The sequence below is a fragment of the Glossina fuscipes genome, unplaced genomic scaffold, assembly GCF_014805625.2.
Source record: "Glossina fuscipes isolate IAEA_lab_2018 unplaced genomic scaffold, Yale_Gfus_2 1, whole genome shotgun sequence".
In the NCBI taxonomy this organism is placed as follows: Eukaryota; Metazoa; Arthropoda; class Insecta; order Diptera; family Glossinidae; genus Glossina; species Glossina fuscipes.
The window spans coordinates 9830851-9846850 of record NW_023998415.1 but is presented as its reverse complement, the minus strand read 5'-3'; the positions used below and the strand labels follow the sequence as shown (position 1 = coordinate 9846850).

At 33.2% G+C, this 16000-nt stretch overlaps 1 protein-coding gene across 3 annotated transcripts; it reads right to left on the bottom strand.

The window, feature by feature from the left end:
• Positions 1-2774: 2774 nt before the first annotated feature.
• LOC119631682 (Golgi apparatus membrane protein tvp38) lies at positions 2775-15717 on the bottom strand. 3 transcript variants are annotated; one of them, XR_005246712.1, is made up of 5 exons: positions 13367-15268; positions 9466-9589; positions 6247-6408; positions 3125-3292; positions 2775-3058 (listed from the first exon to the last, which is right to left on the bottom strand). XR_005246712.1 is itself a non-coding variant. In XM_038024109.1 (5 exons), the coding sequence occupies exons 2-5, from the start codon at positions 14341-14343 to the stop codon at positions 3176-3178; spliced, it is 1380 nt and encodes a 459-aa protein (XP_037880037.1). In that variant the 5' UTR covers positions 14344-14554; positions 15534-15717; the 3' UTR covers positions 2775-3175. The 3 variants fall into 3 exon arrangements, 2 of the variants coding, with proteins under 2 accessions (XP_037880037.1, XP_037880036.1); XM_038024109.1 differs by adding an exon at positions 15534-15717 and having other exon boundaries at positions 2775-3292; positions 13367-14554; XM_038024108.1 differs by having other exon boundaries at positions 2775-3292.
• Between the last annotated feature and the right edge of the window lie 283 nt (positions 15718-16000).

Genomic DNA, 16000 nt, shown 5'->3' with positions numbered 1-16000 from the left:
TTTTTTTTTTTTTTTTTTTTGTTAATATCGGGCGCGTTTTTTGATTTAATCGATTTTTGATTTGAACTTGTCCGATGTGAACAGCGAGAGTTACAGATCAAGGCTTTTCTTCTAGGCAAAGCATCGATCTACAATGTTTTGGCTGAATAGGCTGATAACGATATATTTACTTTATAGGGCTTTTCGATATATATTTTTAGGCGCTGCAAACATTTCTTCATCATTTTTTTTTTTTTTTTCTTTAAAAAGACTGTGCTTATAAGTACACTATGTTATGGCAGATGTAGTTATCAAACTTTTTGTTTTGTTTAGAAAATTATGAAAGATTTATTAGTCAAACTACACGAAGCAATCAATATGTGCCCTTTCAATAACAACAACCTATATTAAGGAACCAGTTTACGCACACCGGACTTGTACACAATAATCGGTTTAGTTTGTCCATTCTTACAGCCGTTTTCAATATGTTTAGTAATAGACCGATTGTTGAAAACGCACTCTTAACTGCTTTCTCATCTTATCTCAATTATTGTGATTGAATTTTTGTATCTATTACCGAAGGATGGGGGGTATGGTCATGTTGTCAAAACGTTTGCTACGTTCAGAGACATATATGTTCCCCAACAGCTTCACATTCTGAATCAATTTAAGCATGTTCGTCTGTCCATCTGTGCAATGCAAACATCCTCTCGGCCATCGTCTTCCACTTTGGCAGAAATACTAGAACATTGGCTGACATTAAAAATCGTCTAAACCGGTCGAAAGACATGCCCACAATACCATGTAAACTGAGTGCACTTTGTTTTTCCAAAGGAATAAAAAATTGTTTTTTGGCTCATTACTCATAAACTACAACAGGTAAGCCCACAAAAATTTGAACGTGTCTTTTACGACTGACGCTGACGGGCATGTGCAAGAATGCGAAAAATTGATCATGCCTGCAGTGTCAGCTTTGGAAAGCATATAAACATGTCTATCTCCACGACTGTGCGTCTGTCCGTCTGGCCAACTGTGTAGAACCTGTGGTAAACATTCTCTCGTTCGTACGAGTTAAAATGTCGTCTACAAATCTGTAAAACAATTTGAAAATGACTTAAATCGGTCAGGGACGCGCCAACAACGCCCACACGGTTATGCAACACCTGAATTTTCTTCTTTTTTTTTTTTTTGCTTGTTCTTCTTAGAGTACAACGCATGCACCATACAAATTTTTACTTTTACTCCGAAAATGGGAAAAAAACGGCCTCGCACACAATAAAAAGTATGAGGATGTAGTTCTAATCTTTTTCTTTAGTCTTTTTCAGGATAACGGTGATATGTGCAAAAGATTCGGTCACATCCGAACATAATTTTCATACTTGTTATCGGTTATGAATGTTTTCCTCAGAAAAGTTTTTCTCACAACCACACGTACTGATTACCACTTACATGGTTGGCTACGGCGCTATTGTCGAAGTTGTACGCAGTATAATCGGCATTTACAACACGTTTGTAAACCCCTATTCTTCGTTTCTTAATATGATTCTGTTTATCAGCTGATTCACCTTCCAGTTAGATTAAAATATCATCTATAGTGTAACTGGCATACGGGAAATGGATTTACCCTTAACTGAAAGTTAAATTTCTCAAATTTCCAGTTGATTTTTTTTATGAAAACGATCCTTAAGCATATAAGAGAGTGCAAAAGATTATTTTGTTGGTGCGTATTGTAGACCACAAATATATATATATATATATATATGCAAAACTGATGAAATGAGTTTAGAATGTTAATTGGTCACGTTAAAATAAACAAATATGTAAAGAAGCGAGGATTTAATAATTCTGTTGAAATTTATTACTACAATTTTTATTTATTTATTTATTTATTTATTTATTTTTTTGTTAATACAGCTTGTATAATCAATTGCAGTTCGATTATTTTTGTATTTCAGGCACAGCATTTACTTAAAAAACATTTTAATTTCATTTGTATAAGAGTTTTATTTATTATTTACTATTTTTGACTTTTTCACTTTTTTTATTTTCGATTTTATTTTATAAAAAATAAATGCTCTTTAAATAAACAAACAAATGTAATTTTTTTTTCCTCACATTTTTTCATATAAATAATATCATCAAGAATATATGTAATAATATATATATATATATATATATATATATATATATACATATATATATATGTATATGATGCACCCAACTCTTTTTTTACACCGTTTTGCTTAATCGATTTTGAAAAATCATAACTCTCACCAATGGAGGAATGCCGCAATCAGAAGTCGGTCGATTTATGCCCACACATGTGATAGTGTCTTACGGAGAATACTAGAATTTTATAATCATTCTTTATTTGGATCGAATCCGACACTTGTGCTAGACATACTTAACTTATTTACTGATGATAGCATCTCCCATCCGCAATAAACGTCCATGCGTAGTCGCGAAATTGATTTTTATTCGTAATTTTAATTTAAATGTTCATATTTTCACTGTACACTAATTTAAATTTTTTTTATAATAGAATAGAATTGTTTTACGAACATTTAATATGAACTTTTTTGCACAGTTTTTTTGGAAAAGATTTATAGTTTTTTCATTCTAGACGATTTTTTAAAGTTATGCAACATATCCCCAAATTTACCATATGTCGCATGCATATTTTTCCACGATTATTTTTACACGGTTTTATAAGAAACTTATCCACAGTATAAAAAAAGAGTTAGGTGTGTATATATATATAATGTATATATAATATATACATATATTTGTGTTTTTAAATAATAAATAAATATTTCAAAAATAACGTAGGTTCTGTAAAGTGTTTTCAAAAAAATTATACATTTTACACATTAATAATTTAGCTTAGCATATAATTAATTTATTTTTAACAATAATTTTGTTTAATAAAAGCGTAGACACACGTGCAAACTTACATAGCCATACACACGCACATGCACACATATACACATACACACAAACACACAGCAGACATGCACTCACGCATGCACACGCACGCATCTCTTTAGTGCCCTGACGAGAGGCTTTTTATGTTATTTACCTAAATTTATAAAAATAAAAATAAAAAAAAAAACATTTTTTTGTGAGTTTTTTTTTTAAAAGCCACCTGTGTATAGTTAGTTTCTTTTCGTTTAAGCCGTTTCACTTGATCGTTTCGCTACACTTGTATGTCAATTAATTTACCATCATTACTGATATCCGTGAGTAAAGTTTGCGACAATTCTTTACGGGCCTTATGCACGACCCAACACATTAAAACTACACCGCAAATCACCTGCAATAAAAAAAATGCAATAAATGATTGGAACTTCAAATAAAATCATTTTCCGAGAGGTAATCTGTAATTATCACCCTGTCAAGCATTATAAAACAAGTGTAAGTCTATAGTGGGACACGGCCCATCATTAAATAATCTACTCCACTGCTACAGTTATTCATATCAAAACTTTTCCAAATATTGGGTTATATGTGGGAAGTGTTCGAACACGCCCATCGATTCGAACCATCGTTTATAACGTCTCCCGTGAGTTAAAATACGTCAGTGTACCCAATTTCATCAGAATATCTCAAAAAAATGCACCTTACAAGTAGAACATAAAAAGGTAAAACGAACAGACAAGCTTAAATGATTTCAGAAGGTGATTCTGAATCACTCGGTATAACAAAAAATAAACCTATTTCTTTGCACCAAAAGTTAAGCATAGCAAAATCAAGTTAAGAAGTAAAAAATTTAACTTTAATTCGCTTACTTTACAATCACTTTCCCGTAACACAATTTCGTTTCAACTGTCTTTGTCCCAAAATATCCAAATATCAACCTTTGTCTAAGTGGGAATGCAATAATATACATATATGATTCCATATCACCCAATGTTTTCGCATTCATTTACTTTTTATCGCTTTCTCTCGAGACATAGTAACTTTTTAGATGGTAAAAATGGTCCAGTCTAATCCGTTTTCAATACAACTCATTTCTGAACTAAAACATATCGGCGTACCACATTTCATTCCGTCTGTCTGTCTATATAATTTCTACCCGCCCGTACATTTTTTTATTCATTTTAAAAATCGCAGTTTACGGCGTCTGTTGATGGGGAATGTTAGACAAGCGTTCGATTGATCGTATCGCTAACAAAATTAGTATTTAATTTTTTTTTTACTTAATCCCAATCCGTATTGACAGATATTCTATATATTTCATATTTACTCTATGCAAATGTATAAGTACACATCAGACAGACAGGCAGATAGAAAAGTTTAAATCGATTCATAAAATCATTATATATCATCATCACATATATATACATATATATATATATATATCTATGATTGAGTCGTCAATGCAATACAACATGCATTCAATTTATTAACTAGAAATTTAAGTCTCGACACTAAGCAAGAAAAAATGCAACCTTGTTGATATGATGGTTTTGTTAATTCTGTAAGTTAACGTTATACGCAATTGGAAAGCGGCTTTCTCACGGATAAATTGTCGTCGGAAATAATGATTACTCTGCCTTTGGACATTCTCAGCACGTCACCGGCCTTTTGCAATTTCGTGTTTCGATTATTGAGAATAATTTTCAGAATCTGTTTTAGGATATGTTCCGGTGTTAACGGCGCCTCTTTACGGTGTTCACTGTATTCGGTGCCATTTTCGGTGTCCATCAACACACAAGCGAAAAGTTGTTATTGTCGATAGTGTCGAGTTTCTATAACATATCTCAATCCAATCCTTAGTTTTTTCCCGCTCATTTCCCACCACTTCCTTACCCTCATCGTGTTACATCGTTAAAATCTCTTGAGTGATGGGTTACATGAGAAAAGAAGGAAAGCAGTGGTTTCCAACCGGTGTAACACGTCGAGATGCTGCGAAGAACGAATTTAGTTACCGGCGCGTGCTGTCCGGTTCTTTCGAGAAATTTTTTCGAGAAAATTTATATTTCCTGATCTTCCATTATCAACCGAACTTATCTAAAAAAGCCACTTACTTACAATCACTGATATTAGGGTAGTTCATAATTCATTCATTAACTTTCACTTTTATTACTCTGTCGGGCACTTATCCTACACGGACACTTTGGGACATAATTCGTTAGATAAATTCACAATACTTATTATATCTATCACATGTCTCGTAAGAATACTTTAGGCCTTAATAATTTCACTTTTACCCTTAATTCCTTAATAGCCAGACAGCCAAATTTGAGCTATATTAACACTCTTGTCTCACTAAAGACAAACGTTGATGCTCTAAGGGATCAAACTAACAAGCCTAAAATTCCTTTCCTCCCTACTTCCGTTTTCTGTGAAAATTCCAACTCGAACTTACTATTCCAAGTTCGAGTAAGAACCATCCCTGGTCGGAGTATCCGGTGTGTTAACTGATATACTTTCCTCAACTGACGGCAGCCTTACAATTTGCTTATGCTACTGTACAGTACGGCCCATACTTAATACTATGTGTCGGACAAAAATGACGAAACTGTGTATTAAAATTTTTTAAAGTGTTACCGAAATTATCCACTTTTCTCAAAACCGATTTCGAAAGTCTTTTGGATGCCGGCGAACTCGAAACTGTTTAACTTAACTTGAACTCAGTATTTTTGCATTACCCTGCAACAACTAGTCTATTACATTATTACTCACTTCACTTTAGCGAATATGTTCGTGAAACGAGTTGATCTTAATCTAAAGCGAATCTAGGAGAATACAAGCGTATCCCGCTTAGCATAGTACTTGTTAACCACCATTTCGATACAACAGTGTAAACATTTTTTGGATTTTTATTATATTTAAGTTTAAGTTATGCTATTCTACGTACGCAATGATATTTTAGTTGAAATAAAAAAAACTATTTATATAACACGGTTTCGATACAATACGATACGAATAGAGTGTGCTAAGCGAGAGATGTATGAGTTTGTGGCTTGAGGTTTGCGAGCATGAATACCAAGCGCTTATTTATTTAATAGGGAAAGTTTATGTCTTCAAACGGGTTGAAATATTTCCCATCGTGGTAAGAAAAATCGTTCTGCAAAACGATACACAAACAAAGGAAAATTGATTGTATATGCTGTGATTATCTAATCACAGGCGTCGTTTTTATCACTTAATCGAGTTATTGTTTAATAAAATATATATATAATTTTTGTTCAATACAGCTGCGAATATATATATATATATGTATACATATGTGTAAATAAAATTTGTTTATCACTCTCTTACCTCAACGCCAAAGCTAATATAACCAGTTATGGCAGTGCCGTGATTACTAAGAACTTCGTGCATTGACCTTAAGGTAGAACCCAAATAAACGTTAATCATTTGAGCGGGAAGTAAGCCTAGAAACGTTGCAGTATGATATACTCGCGGATTTATAGAGCTAATCTGTAAAATATAAAGAACAAATAAATTGTTAAATAAAAAACAGTCGACTGGATGCGCCTGAGGCAGAAACTTATAGACAGAAGACACGCATCATAGTGATATGTGGATTCTAAATATTTACATGACATCATCGGTTCGGAGAACGACATCTATTAGAGTCGAAAAGAAATTAATCCGCACTAAGATTTGAAACTGCGAACATCCACTTGCTAGGCGCGATTCTTACCAACCTGACTACGGATGCCGATATTAAACTAATACCATTGATAGACTAATTTTCAAATTAAAGACTTTGTTGCCCTGTAAAGTTCAAATTTTCGTAAGAATATTCGTTTAAAAGTGGATGGGTCGAAAAATGATCCCAATCTGACACAAATTTTTTACATCTACCTTTCGTCGATTTTTGTTGAGAAATATGAAAAAACTCTCTTTTCTAAGCGGGATGTTAGCCAGGAGAGTTGATTGTAAAAATGCTTCGACCGAATCGATTCTCAATACACTTAAAATTACGTGGACAGGCAAAGGACTATTGAAAAATGATTCTAGTATAATAAATCCTTATCAAGGCGATCTTCTTGGATAAGGTGAGGCGGGTAAATGCACACACACTGGCAGACATGTGTAGGGGAAAAAAAAGAAACCATAGACATTTTTTAAAACATATGCAGATTTTGCGCGCAGATCTTATTTTTATCCTGCTAAACGTTTCCACACTCTGCAATTTTGTCTGCGTTCTACTCATTCAAGCAGGAAAAACTTACACAACTGCATATTATTAATATGCTCGGTAATAAATTAATCGCCTTGAAAATTGCCCTCATACTGATTGCGCAGTTCTTTATCAATCCAAACAACTAATTATTATCGGCGTTGAGAGCGTTTTTTTTTTAGAATAAAGAATTCCCGAGACTTTTTGGACAAAGCGAACTTCATATCGTTCGTAAATAAAACAAAAGTTATAGACGATGGCTACAAAAAATGATTTATGCATTATTAATAATAATCAATAAGAGCAAATACTCAAACTCAAGTAAACATCAAATATTGTGAGGGTAACGTTAACGTCTTACGTACGTTTCTTTTGTCTTCGCCATCTTTACGAAGACAAAACAGCGTATTAAATATGGCTAATAATACCTAAAAGTAAACCAGTGGCATTTTCAAGATCATAAATTATTTTCGTTTTACGTTGAACGTATTTTTTTTTTTCCGATGTCAGACAGAAATGAGAGCAGCGAGCAAAAATAAAAATGAAAATAAAAATTTTATAACAGTCCAGACAGCAAACATATGGCATATGCTTTTAATTTTAATTTAAATACAAAGAAATCGTAAAAAAAAAATTCCTTATTTTTCAACAAGTAAACACATTGTAGTCGGCCATGGCCGACAGTTAAATACCCCATTTTCGTCACTTTACCTTAGACAGTTATTTATAACGCCTTATAGATGTCTTCGTATATGAATAAACCATTGTATGGGATGTGATCGGAACGTATTGATGTTTTTAATGGCGTTCGTCCGTCGGTGTACCAAAGTTCATGAAAACATTTTAAAAATTATGGCGTGTGAGTTGAACAAAAGAAAAGAGGGCAGACAGACGGACAGACAAGCTTATATCAATTCAGAATGACTTTATAATAGAAGATGGACCTATCTTAAGCCGTTCTGAAAACAACCTGAACATAAAAAAACAAAATTTTGGAGTTCAAAGTCCGCTTAACGCGAATTGTTTGATGCTTTAATTTTTTATATTTTTAATTTTTAATTCTGCTGTTAGTTGTTTTATAAATTTTAACTTTTCTTATCTTCTAAGAACATTATACCAGTACTTGAAAGGCAATTTCATTTTTTTTTTTTCTATGTCCATCATATGAGTTTTGTGAGGTTTTAAATTGAACTCCATTAGTCATACTGGGCAGGCGGCTCCAGAAATTGTACTTTAATATATATCTCCCGTTTGTCAGATGAAAACAGACTTTTTTTTTTTTTTTTTGCTTAAAAAGGACAGGTTGAATATTACAAGTGTACCCCACTTTGGAATAAAATTTTCATTTTCCGCGATTGTCCACAATTACGTAAAAACATAGGCTCACGTTATAGAAGCCGCAGTACACCATCGATTCTATATATCGTTGCTTCACTTCTGGATAGTTATGTAGGTGATGCCGACCTTTTGCTTTGTGGATAAAAGCAATTAAGTCATATATACCTATATGTCTTGCTAAGTCAAAAATACACTTCCTTACGAATTCTATATCGTTTTTATCCAATTCTTTGTCTGGGCGTAATCGCTTTCGTTTTATGCCAAGTACCTGAATATAAAAACGAAAGGTCACTCTCTCTCTGGTACCTCTTGATGGGAATCACCTGAGTACGAAACTAACTATTGTTAGTTCGTACAGTTATCCATCAAGTGCTACCAATTTCTATATAATTATGATTTCAAATATCGTATATAAAAAGTGGAGCATTTTGTTGCATTCCTGATGGTTTTTCGTTATACATCGTGCTATCATATATCGAGAATGAATATAACATATATATCGGAATTTATTACAGACTTTTTAGACTCTCACACTCAACCTGTTAAGTAATTTTATGAGAATTTAAATATTGTCTGATGTATGAAAAGCTAAGTAAAAAAGTTCTATGCATTGAGGCCAACATGATGCTCCCGATGGCACCAATTTTCTTTCTTCCTTTTATGATTCAAGGAAGTACCTGATTCACATCTAATAAATAGAAAGGTGGCGAAAGGTGGCGAAAGGTGGCGAAAGCTGTCACAAGCTGAAACCACAAACAGCGTTAGCATTCAGACACATAAATACACATCGAATTCATGGATTGACCGCAAGATGAAGTCTTTCAAACGCAATGGCAACGGTTATACGAATTGCGAAGCGATTTAAGATTGATCCGCAAAGTGAAACGAACTTTTATTATACGATACAAATGACATTTTTCGTGTCAGTCTATCTGTTAGGATGCGGATACAAGGGTATATCGAGATTATGCGGATGTGTGCGTTGGATTTGTGAGGAGAAAAAAACTTACTCCGAATATAGCGTTTTGTATACCAAACGGTATCGGTGTTAGCCTGGTAAATAATACCACTCGAAATGCCCTAGGTCCAGATATAACACGCAGGATCGCCCGGCCAGTCTCATTTTTAATTAATCTGTAAAAGGTAAAGTAAAGCAAAAGCAAAAAAAATTAATTTCTTGATTATATATTTAGTGAAATGTCAGAAGATTAATATTAAAATACACTGTTATGCCCTACATCACTGGTGCTAGATGATATATATAAGTTCGTGCAAGTGCAGCGACTTGAGATAGACCCATCTTTTACTATATCGATTGTTTGTCTACCTAAGCTTGTCTCTCCATCTATCTCTCTGATTCAACTTGCAGGTCGCTCTTTTGACGACATTTCTTAGGCCGATATATATATATTCTTGAAAAAGGAGGACGAAAGTTTATTGAAATGTTTCAACATCAAATTGGACAGAGTACAAGAAGAATGCGGTAAATGAAAATAAATTCCGCAGTTTTGCAAAGTCTTTTTGCAGAGATATTGATCTCTAAAAGGCTTCCCCCACAATTGATGTCAAGATTTCATTTCATGTAAATTAAAAATTGTGCTCAGATCCCGTATAAGGAAATGAGATCAACTAAGTAGAAATTACTCAATTTTTAAACATTTCATCCCGAGATCTCAGAGTAAGAATTTCAGTTTGCCTAAAGTGAAAAAACTGATAAAATGCACAATATGGAAGAACACGTGTAAATTGATTGATAAATAAAATATCCAGATGTAACGGAAAGAATGAAAGCATTAATATGCCCGCCAAACATATTCTCCGATGGAGGATATAAAAATTATATTTCAAATATTATTAGAATGAAAAAGAAGAAGAGACAAAAATAAATGAAATAAATGACGAGATACCATCATCCAGTATCTATGTGAAGACAGCGAAATGTAACTATTGACGTAAGCAATTGAAGAACGCGCGTACTAAGAAGAACTAAGAGACTGGAAATGTATTTGTGGCGATAAATTAAACAAAAACAAAAACAAAAAAAAACAAAATACCAACTATTTAAAAGAAATACTTCAAGCTCAAAAATTCTAATTTATAATTCTTCTCAAGGCCAAAGAATTCTCAAGGAATCCTTAAAAATAAGATTGCGATTATTCGCAATGCGATGCATTTTTTAATGTCGATCTCATTGAGGCAAACGAGAAACTAGTTTATTATTAGCAAAGTAAACTTGACTTAATTGACACAACTGTGTTAAATTGCTTTCTGTAACCGTGCGGTAATAGCAAATTAAAAAACTGTTTCGAGAAATAACGCTTTGTTAAATGCGTTGTGTAAACAGTTAAAGTCATACGAGGTGTGTTTAAAAAAACACCAACTTCAGATTTCTTGAATTTATTTACTTTTTTTTTTTTTTTTTTTTTTTTGCTATTTTGCTACACATGCCCCCAACACATCTTGACATTATCCGTCCCTTTGTTAAAGACCACATCGCTGCAAGAGTACTCAAGGCCATACCAAAAAGCGCCTATCAGAAATGCTTCGAGAATTGAAAAAAGCCCTGGCACAAGTGTATCACATTTGGTAATGAAATAAATATTTTTCGAGAAAAATAAAAAGTCAACACTTTTTTAAGTACGCCTCGTAGATTATATTAGAAATCAAAATGTTCATAAAATTGTTCATTATATAATTTATCTCGTTATGATCGGCAATGGCGGAGGAATTTCATTTTATGCTGAGAAATTTACAAACTTCGAAATGAAAAACAATACATTTTAGGCCGATAAATGTTGACAAGAGATGAAGCCTCCTCCTCCTCCTCCTCCTCCCCCTTCTCCTATCACCAAGACCGAAAATGGGCTCATCAGGAATAATATCACACGTATGTAAGGTGAAAACGTTGACCGACAATGCAAAAATTTTCACCATTCTCCTCATTCGATTTTTTAACTAGCATAGTCAATTCAGATTCGATATCAGTAGATGAAACATCTTGAAAATCACGTAGAACGCGCCATCTGCATCGGAGCGATTCGATTTTGTTCGAATCCCAGAAGAGATAACGGAAATCATTGCGATATATGATCAGTACCGGAGCTGAACAACAACAGCTGGTCACAATGGTCATACCAATCTTTCAAAACAGGACACACATCTATGTCATAGGGCGGACATTGAAAAAAAATTCTGCCTCGAAATTCCGTTTCGAAGATTCCTATAGCATTTGCTAATCATTTCGCTTTGCTGTCGACCGATAAGCGGAGAAAGCAATAACACTTTACCGTAATGCCCTTAGCCAAAATGGCGGAAGAGAAAGTGCGGATCGAAAGCAATTCGCGAAATTTCGTTTCCACTTGCCAACCACTATTGATAGGGATTACATCAAGGCGTTAATCAATCCCAAACGAAATGAAATATCATATTAACGGTGATCAATCTATTACTATGAGATGTTTAGAGTAGCTAAGAATGGAAGACAAACTCAAGTTCAAACTTAGGATCTAACATTTGCCAAAAATGTTTACATTTGAAGATTCGGAAACAAAAAACTCCAAAAAAATACCTTTACCGGTAAAGTGTCTAAACTTTGAAATGCTCATTAGTCCCTGTTCGCGGGTTCAAGTCTCAAGTCAGTGCTGTAGAGCTATCGATTGGACACATCCACTAGGTGGCGGCCATCGCCCTTTATTTCTTTTTTTCTTATCATTTCCTAACTTTCTCCTGACCATTAATGCCATTGCGCGAATAAGGGACATCGCCAGAGTAATTAGTTATATAAAAAAAATAAAATAAAAATTGGAAATCTGTATATATAAACATTCCGGGACACACCAACAAGCACAATTGTTTTGCACACATTTATACTTGATTATCGTGATTTGTTCTGGAACGAATACCGTTTTCATATTCGATATTCCTTCTTTCGCTAGCCTCGCTAAAGCTATTGTCGAATTTTCGATTTTGGAATTTGTTAATGAATCAAGTGAACGCAAACTCTGTTACAGTTTCCATAATTAAAGAGGAGGATGTAAGAAAATTGCAGTTACCTAAGACGATGGCTTTTATGAATTCTGAATGTTGCGAAATGCACAAGCCTTTAAATCGACCCTTCGAATATTTAAAATATATAATTGTGAAGTTTAGAATGATAGCCACTATAACATGTAAGATATATGGATGAGTGATATTTACGAATTAGAAATTTGGCCGGCTATTGTAGACAGGCTTATCATGGTTATCTTTAAGCTTGATCTAGAGACAGCGAAAATTTCAACATTAAGCTCCGGGTGAATGGGCGGCTGAAACGGGTCGAAATATTAAATATTATAGAGTCTCCAACCAATATTAATATTAATATATATATATACATATATATATATATATATATATATATATATATGTATATATATATATATATGTATAGGTGTGTTTCATACATGTTTTATGTGATTAATCACTCATGGGACGTCCTCTACGCGATGATGGTCAAAAAGAATTGGGGAGAGAAAGAGAGATAATAAGGAGAGACCATATAATAAGGATAATAAGTAGGAGGTGTGTGGCCAATTGGCAAGTGTTATACCTTTACAGATCTAGCCCACTCACTGTAGCTACGGCCATAAATCAATCGAAATTGAGGTATGGTCTACAGTCGCAGGCAATTGTACCCAGGTATGCCAACTTGATGTTCAAGTTTTTGAACTGCTTGAAGATCATGGGAAAGATTCATCACCAACTACTCGTGAATATCGATTAAAATCTTGATTTAATCAATGCCCTTGTCTTCAGAACTGTATATAGTAAAGGCGAGTTACTTTATGTCGCTTGAGTTCTTTCATTAATAGACATAGGTAGAGTTTAGAGAAAGTTACAAAAACATTCGCCTCTCTGTGCATATTAACTTACCTTTGTATTGGTATACGATGTCGCAGACTTCTTAATGTTAGGTGAGCAATAGCTATTCCCATGTTAGCACCCAATATCACAGTTAGGAAGCCCTTAATGCAACCGAATAAGTAACCGGCCGTGATCATTAATACAAAATAACCGACAACAATTGGGAAGCTGACGATCACAAATAATAGCATAAAAATGGCAAAAATAATCCAATGATTTTGTGTTTCAATCCAATAGAGTAAACGTTTGGCATAGTCACGGGTAAGATAAGCCACAAACATGAGAGCGAATAGTATCGATAGTGGCACTAAATAGCTAATGTAAGAGTTGCGTGATATAAAGTTATGTGCACGATAACATATCGACAGACGCGATTTACTAGAGGAACGAGTCAAACGACGATTATTCGCACATTTGACAATTGTCACTTCTTTGGTATTGGAATCCATCAGGAACGCATCACATTCGCTGGAAGTTTCATTCAAACATTGACTATTCAGCGTTAATATATTCGTACATGCACCTGGTGTTGAGCAACTTGTTTTTGGCATTAAAACCATTCCACTATATTCGCTGACACTGTCTGTAGTAAGACTGGTATTAACACGACCATTAATACTGTCCTGTTTTAGAATAGTGGATTTGGGCTTAATGATGCCACCGCTGTAACTATTGCTCTTATGCATTAATATACCCATATTGGAGCGACCATTATGGTGATGTGTTCGTAACGCTTTCTCTAGCAGTAATGTCTCCTCAGAGGTTAACGTGGTTTTAGGCTGCGATAGTAGAGCATAATCGGTATTTATATCTTGCGGAAAGTGATAATAAGTGGCAGAAGTAACAATATTGTTGTTGTTGTTATTATTATTGTGATTATTGTTATTATTGGTACTATGGTAGAGCAAAGATTTTTGTATAGTATCCAAAGATGGGACACATGGGACACGATTAAAAGTGTACGAAGTAGTCGAAGCACTCATCATATAAAACGATCAATATGTTGGCGTTAAAGCACAATTTCGAAATTTATTGAAAGCAAGAAGTAAAGAAATTTTTACTTCAAAACGTTTATTATTACAGTCGATAGATGGAAAAGTTATAATTAACCATTTTCTCTTTTTTTTTTTTTTATTATTACATTTATATCGAAATCCTCGAGAGCATTGACTCTTAATTATAATCCGAAAAAAAAACCTATAAAATATAGATACACGGAAAGTATTGCGTATTTTTTAAAAATTATTCCAAAAAAAAAGAAATTAATAATCATGGAGCACTTGTTCATTTGACGCGCAAACTGCGTGTTATTCAGAAACATATTCTCTATCTCTACAGAAGTATAATCGATCCCCGGACATAAACCAAAAAAAAAAAAAATTGACAAAAAACCTTTTTTAATAGTTGGGGAAAATCCTTAAAAGCATGATCTGCATAACGACTAGAAATTTCTATATATATTTATAAATATTTTGTTTATATAAAAAGCCCATTTTGTAGATAACCACTGCATAAACTAAATCTAGTCTTTGCTAAACATTTCCCTTTCCAAATGTTTGATATCGTCTCTAAAAGGCAAGTTGCGCTTATGATTTTTCTACGTATTTCTCGTATCCATATGCGGCGAAGAAAAAAGAAAGTAAATGTTATGCTATTTTGTAAATGGTAGAAATAATCGCTAATTTTGATGCTAATGAGAGACATTTCTCTTGTCTTGTATGTATGTATATAGGTGTTTATTATACAGATATATAACACTGACACATCTATAAAAAACTCTATTTTTGGCATCAAATGACAATAAAGGGGAGTGCAACGCACCGCTGCATCTATCCTTTGTGCGCGAGCAAGTTATTTTTTTCCTTTAAAATTTTTTTTCAATAAAGTATTCTCTAAGCCCGCTTCTCTTTTTCTTTTTGTTTTTTTTTTTTTTTTTTGTAAAGAATAAAATTATATATATTATATTAGGATATAAAACAATCACACAAAAAAATTAAAACATTTTCGTTTGCTTTTCATAATAAGGGTTTTCATTTCATTTTCAAAATCAAGTAGAGCTTTCATTTTTAACAACAATCTTATTGAAATTTCGATTTCTTTTCTTTCATAATTCTTATTGTTCTTCATTGACATGCACACATAATACACACAAATATATTAATAAACACCGTTTGACCTTTTTCACTTTCTTTTCACTCTCTTGGAATTCTATTACCGATGACATATTTGCTTTACTTTTTTTCTTTGTTGTTGTGACTTTAAATAATTTAATTTCATATCTCAACGTGGTCAAAATTCGGCGTTTTTCTTTTTTTGTAACATAATTTAATAATTTTTAATTTATTTATTTTATTTATATATTTTGCAAATAAATTTCAAATCTTCTTTACCCACGTTGCTTAATAAATGTAACGAAATATATATGTATGTATATATATATATATATATATATATATATATATATATATACATATATATATACATATCCACTCACCCAACTACAGTAACCAAACATCATAAATTCTTACAAAATACAAAACAGTGATTTGCTGTGTATGTAACAAAAACACTCGCTTTCTGTTATGAGAAAACCAGCTGACGGCCATATGTATGCACTCATATATATACTCGCCAACGAAGGTG

Bases quoted from the DNA above. Each gene is read 5' to 3' on its own strand.
- LOC119631682 (XM_038024109.1), bottom strand. From the start codon at position 14,343: ATGATGAGTGCTTCGACTACTTCGTACACTTTTAATCGTGTCCCATGT. The intron at 9,590-13,366 runs GTAAGTTAATAT...TACCTTTTACAG, and splicing joins CATCGTATACCAATACAAAG to ATTAATTAAAAATGAGACTG. The intron at 6,409-9,465 runs GTAAGTTTTTTT...TATATTTTACAG, and splicing joins TACAAAACGCTATATTCGGA to ATTAGCTCTATAAATCCGCG.